The sequence below is a fragment of the Wolffia australiana genome, chromosome 14 (genome assembly GCF_029677425.1).
Source record: "Wolffia australiana isolate 7733 chromosome 14, ASM2967742v1".
Lineage (NCBI taxonomy): Eukaryota > Viridiplantae > Streptophyta > Magnoliopsida > Alismatales > Araceae > Wolffia > Wolffia australiana.
Genome location: NC_135848.1, coordinates 1,213,377 through 1,219,376, shown reverse-complemented (window position 1 = coordinate 1,219,376; position 6,000 = coordinate 1,213,377). Strand labels below are relative to the sequence as shown.

At 41.2% G+C, this 6,000-nt stretch overlaps 1 protein-coding gene across 4 annotated transcripts; it reads left to right on the top strand.

The window, feature by feature from the left end:
- Positions 1-750: 750 nt before the first annotated feature.
- On the top strand, positions 751-4,467 carry LOC144711588 (uncharacterized). 4 transcript variants are annotated; one of them, XR_013583620.1, is made up of 5 exons: positions 751-1,127; positions 2,579-2,782; positions 2,954-3,493; positions 3,577-3,946; positions 4,130-4,467. XR_013583620.1 is itself a non-coding variant. In XM_078585559.1 (3 exons), the coding sequence occupies exons 1-3, from the start codon at positions 1,018-1,020 to the stop codon at positions 3,018-3,020; spliced, it is 381 nt and encodes a 126-aa protein (XP_078441685.1). In that variant the 5' UTR covers positions 751-1,017; the 3' UTR covers positions 3,021-4,467. The 4 variants fall into 4 exon arrangements, 2 of the variants coding, with proteins under 2 accessions (XP_078441685.1, XP_078441686.1); XR_013583619.1 differs by having other exon boundaries at positions 3,577-4,467; XM_078585559.1 differs by having other exon boundaries at positions 2,954-4,467.
- The last annotated feature ends 1,533 nt before the right edge of the window (positions 4,468-6,000 follow it).

The window sequence follows — 6,000 nt, the reverse complement described above, 5'->3', positions numbered from 1 at the left end:
ATTTATAGACTGCCAGGAGTGTGATGGATGGCGCCTTGCTTACCATGCACAACTCCACTAAGGCATGTTTGCAGGCACGCTGGCCTCCTGTGTGGCTATAGTGCAGGGATGCGGACGAGACTGATTTTTCGTCCTAGGACAAAAAAATTGTCTCGTCCGCAAGGTTGGACGAAAATCGGGATGGAAATTCATCTCGAGACCTCCGGACTAGATGGTTTTTGTCCTCTCGGACGAAAAAAACTTCCCCTTCGGAGATCTGGGACGAAAGAACTGTCTCTTCCACGTCCCTACACTGATTCCGGACTCGGACGGGACGATCTTCGTCCCGTCCCGTCATTGTCCACGTCCCGGACGATCTGGAACTAGAGAGCGCAGGGACGCTGACGGGACGATTTTTGTGTTCCAGGATGAAAAAATCATCCCGTCCACAAAGTTGGATGAAAATCGGGACGGAAATTCGTCCCGAGACGTCCGGACGGGATGGTTTTCATCTAGTCGGACGAAAAAACTGTCCCGTCCGCGTCCCTACACTGATTTCACTAGCATTCTTTCTTGTCCCGTCCATCGTCCGCATCCCCGACGATCCGGAACTGTGTGGCAGTCGTGCCACACTGTAAAACTAAACAGATTGGGGGCCCCACACTAGCAGTGAGAAGATATATAATATTTCTTTCATTTAAGTCCAAAACACCTTTAACTTGGACATATCTAATAATTTGAGTCCTTGTCCATATATATTTGGTTCCACTTTGCGATAAGAGTAGCTAACTTGCTCATCTCGATTTCATTCTTTCTCGCGATTATGAGGATCTCGATTTTAATGGCGGCCAGAGAGTAGGTCACCAGCGAAGGGGGCGGCGGCGCGAGAGGACAGCGAGCTTCTCCGTCTTTCCACTAGTGAAATTGAAGAAAGATCAAGATTTCGATGCTTCGGACCAGATCTACGTGATGATTTTCTTTTTCACTCTCTAGTTCGTTTGATTTTGCTATCGGATTCTCCATTCCGCTGTTTGCGAGATGATCACGCGCTCGAAGCTCGCAGAACAGCTCAGAGATCAGCAGATCCGGTCCCAGCACAAGTGCGCTGCGCTCATCGTCTTTTCCCCCAAGCCTCAGATCAGCAGCAGGTGTGTCGCAGATCCGATCTATTTTAGTTCTTTATAATTTGCGTCCGACGAAATCTGGAATCAGAAAGTCTCGCTTGATTAACGAGCGATGATATTTCTGAAAAAGTTTGCACCAGATAACTGACACCTAGTGAGGGAGATAACGTTCAAGCCCTAATTCTCGCTGCCCGGCGGTCATAGAACTTGCTTGCTTTCGCTCTCTTGCTGCTTTCACTATCTCGTCGATTCTACTTTTTGAATTGCGAATCATGCTCTCGATCCGAGACACCAAAAACCTGAGATTGAGTGTTGAATTAATTCCTTCTAGAAAACTATTTCAGCTCCATTACCGATTCTGCGTTTAATCATCTTGGTTACTGGCAGTCCATTTTTAAAATTTCCCTCTCTCGAAGTTTTGTTAGTATTTCGAAATCAAAGATGAGATCACTGGGATTGTCACTAGATGGAGCATCGTGATGATCAGAAAATATCAATTTCTTAATGATTCATGAAATCCAAATGTCGTTAAAGCCATGTTGCTCGGTGTCGATGAACATCAGAAACATGTTTTTGTATAACGTTTCACGTCCAGTTTTAAAGCTTTTGAAAGTATTCTAATCAGAACACGAAAAAGTTGGCAATTTTGCCATAACAATGAACTCAGTGATATATTCCGTCCAGATTGTCAAATATATCTACTCCAATCTCATGATCATCTGAAAATTTCAAGTTCTGCAAGACTCTGCATCTTAAATTCACGACCCAGAGATGCTTACCCGATCATAAACCTGCTTAATGGACTCGATGAGGATAAAACGTCGAAATGTATTTCTTCTATGCAAAAACATGAATAGCATAAACTCATTATTATTTGTTTTCCGGATTGTCGAATAAATTATGATCGTTTTTCCGCATATGTTTCCAAAATCTACTGTATCATGCCGACCCCTATCTCATGGTCATTAGAAAATCTCTACCTCTTCATGATTCTGCATCTTAATTTCACTACCCAAAAATGCATACCCAATCAAGTCAAAACAACGCATATCCAAAATGTGTTGGGAACATTTTCCACATCCAATTCAAGATTTTCCGTGATATACGCTATGCAAAAACATGATTTTTTGAGAATTTTTCGTCTTACAAGACATGAACTCAGTGGCATGCCTTTCGGATTGTCAAATAAAATTACTTCAATCTCATAATCATCAGAAAATTTCAAGTCTTCATCATTCACGGCCCAGAAATCCATATTTAGATCATGTCTAGCTCCGGAACATTCTACATTTTTTCTAAGCACGAAATAAATTAAACAAAGAAACCCGGTAATTCATTTCATTCGGTTTTTTTTTTTTTGAAGAAAAAGATGGAAAATGATTCCGATGGCTTTTTCGATATTGACTATAAATCTCATGTTGATCAGAAATTATAAAGAACTCAAAAGAATTAATATTAATATTTTTTTGCTGCAGGGGTGATGTCGTCGAAGCTCTGTTCTGGGCATTTCTTCTGTGTTTGCTCGTAGTTCTATCCTACGTAACTCTTAGCCTTAGACACGTGTGGCTCTCAAGCTCTCTCCTGTTCCTCGGAGTCGTCCTGCCCATCTGCCTGGCCATTTCCAGACGTCGAAAATTAGCTAAAAAAAGAGAGAGAAAATTACTCTTGCCTCTGTCTATGTGAGTTGACCGTTGACCCACCCGTCAACGATATTTTTAATTTTAATTTTATAATTTTTGATGCCAGATTCTGTAAAAAATCTCGAGGGTTTCCATTTCTGATACCTCCTTCCGCTCCATTCCCATTTTTCTATTATTTTTTACGATTTTCAATAATGGGGTTATGGGCAGGTACATAAATAAAATAAAAGTGCGTACATTTGTGGAATTATGTTCTCCGGGAGGGATTGACGTGTAAATGTTAAGTTGCGTGGTCAAGACGCTACCGTTTGAGGGCCGCGTAAAACGTACGCGCTCTTAAGGCGGTGCCGACGAAGTTTCCGCGGGCTTACGTAAGGGCTTACGTCATCTGACAGCTAAGGGCCATCCCCGCCGTCTGTTACGCCAACCGCTTAATCTGAGCCGTTCATCCTCTCTTCTTTCACTATAAATTGAGGGCTAGGGTACCATGAGATAAGAACAGATCGTTCTTGAGGTTCTCTCGCGCGGGCCGATGGATCATCTCCGATCTCTCTATTTCCCTCTCTTGACGCTTGATTTCGTGTCCTTATTTTGGTTCACAAGCGAAATCGTTCGTTTGCTTTTCTTTGTTTCTTGATTTCAGGGCGGAGCGGCGTACGATTCGAGGATCGTGATGGCGTCGTTATGGTTCTTCATCGTTCTTTTTTCCGGAAATCGGTGAATCTCCCTCTTCGGAAGGGACGCCGGGAGGTATATGGGGCTCGGATGGTGTTTGGTGAGCCTTCTGGCGGCCGGATCTGACGAGTTCTTCATCCAACAACGATCTTCTGCAGGCGGCGATTGAATATTTCCGAGTGATGGTCCGTCTCCTTGGATTATGCCGGTGAAGCGGGGATGTATTGTATCGGAAAGTCCTGGAGAATTTGGGGGTTGATATGTCGGTGGATGTATCAACAGACCTTTGCCATGTTGGGTGCGCTCACATGGCAGGTCACCAGCCCTAATAAAAGTTCTATTTCGCCGGTGTCCGCTGAAGGAGGGATCGCACGGGCTTCATTTTTTTTTTGCCCGGGGTCCCTGCCTTCAAACTGTCTGCTCTCGCATCTGGCCCTCTGTCGCTCTCTGGATCTATTAGGGACGAAGTCATCCAACACCAAACCGACGGAGAGGCACGAAATTTCTTCGTAAGCGTCTGATCAAGAGGTACAGAATCTGAATCTTAAGTAGATACTATCACGCTAATTTAATTTTTCCAATTCCCCCCGATCAACACAACATTCCAACGCAACGGTGCGTATCATCCATCCATTCAATGCGTCATACTTTTATTTACAATTTCTTAAGCGTCCAGTTCGACATCTTTCAATGTTCGTTATATATTACCAGTTCCCGCTCGGGCCCGTTATAGGCCGACATGGGCCATGTGTACACATTTGTTGAATGCAAATTCCAATCGTAGCACTAGAGCTGGCGACATGAATGCGCTCGACTGGCGGCGAGAGAATTTTGCAGCTGTTAAAACTCAGTGGTGGATTTTAGATCACTCATCATCGGCGATTCTGCTCCCTGCAACAAATGTCCGAGAAGGGGGAATCCTTCCGCGGCCTAATCAACCTGCAGATGATCGAAATTTGCTTCGGTTAGATATTTCTTTAATACATTTGAGTTATCAATTGTTGGTACAAAACTCTTCAGTAAGTCGATGGAATTTTAAATTTCTTGTCTATCACTTGTACAATTTCTTTTTACGTTAGAATATGTGCCGATGCCAAGTAATTCCTCACCCAAAATGTGTGGAATCTCTTTTAACGAGGTGAATGGATGTTTTGTCACTGTAGCCCATTATTTTTGTACATTTTGAAACGTCTAATTTATAATTTCAGTCAAATACATGCCCACATAACGTCTGCATTCTTCGCTCATTGACTTGTCTAATTAACTTCGTTCATTGAATTGCGCTCCTAATTTGCCTTGTACAATAGTTCAATTAAATCCTAAATTTTTTTTATTCACGTTTGATCAATTGTTAAAGCTCACTTTCTACTAACTGCTGAATAATTACTTTGCCTTATATACTTATCATCGTTCAACTTTGTCGCCATTTTGTGCGAACTCAATACAAGTTTTATTATCACACATTCAACATTTTATTTAATCTAATATTTGATAGTTCAATTAAATTATTGATGAATTAAAGTAACTTAGATTAATGATCAGAGAGACGAAAAGTTTCGAGCAATCGCCTGCGAAAATAATTACAGCACTCTTACGTCCTTCCATATTTGACCAATACATAACAATTGCGAGAATAACATGCAATTTTTATACTTTCTTATCAGCCTAATTTACGATGTTACTTTCGGTGAAGAATCATTACTAATTTTGTTATTATTAAATGTTAATCCAAGAACTTCGCAAATTAAACCTTCGTCAGTTTTCATCTATTATTAATTTCCAACTTCAAATATGAAACATAAATTTCACTTCATGTTTATTCTACATCGTATGCAAAAACAACTAATTCACGACGTCGCTTTCGGTGTAGCGTCCGTAAATATGTTAACATGAAAAACACTACTTTTAACATGAAAAAATGACATCAGTTTTTTTTATCAAATACTTATTTGATTGCAACGTGAAAATGCAGATAACTGTAGAATTGTGCACAGTTATAATAATAATATAATACGTGGTGATTGCCTCTAATTCCGCCTTTGGCTTGTCCAATGCCGGTCCCAAGCCCGGATGAAGGAAGAGGGGAGGAAATATGACATCAGTCCTTTCTCTACCCTCAATATTCTTGAATAATAATTGCAGGATGCTGAGACCTCCTTGCTCTTGACTCTTGAGATACCACAAGAGTAGGAGTAGGAGTAGGATACGACCTTAGTTAATTATTTCATAACTTCTCTTATGTTTTTTATTTGACTTCGTAACATTTATTTTTAATGCTGAACCTCTATGGTAAGATCGAGGCATGCCCTATCTATGATATCTTCTTCAAATGTGGTCAGTCTTCCTGACAGTAGCTCTAGATTCTTAACATAGTGGATTTGCATATTGGCACTATTGCTTTAGTATTTTCAATACCTGGCTTTTACTTTGTGGACTATATATATTAACCCCAATTTCTATGAAATACAAGATGCTCATTGAATGATAAGAAACGAATTTTATATGACACAACTCCAGATTTCAAGTTAAGGCGCGCGGAGCGGGAGCGAAGAAGCAACGGCGCCACTTTCCTCTGAGGCGGT

What these genes read in the sequence shown, in the direction of transcription:
- LOC144711588 (XM_078585559.1), top strand. Translation starts at nt 1,018, where the DNA reads ATGATCACGCGCTCGAAGCTCGCAGAACAGCTCAGAGATCAGCAGATC. An exon ending in AAGCCTCAGATCAGCAGCAG is followed by an intron (nt 1,128 to 2,578) that starts GTGTGTCGCAGA and finishes TTTTTGCTGCAG; the next exon opens with GGGTGATGTCGTCGAAGCTC. An exon ending in TTACTCTTGCCTCTGTCTAT is followed by an intron (nt 2,783 to 2,953) that starts GTGAGTTGACCG and finishes GGTTATGGGCAG; the next exon opens with GTACATAAATAAAATAAAAG.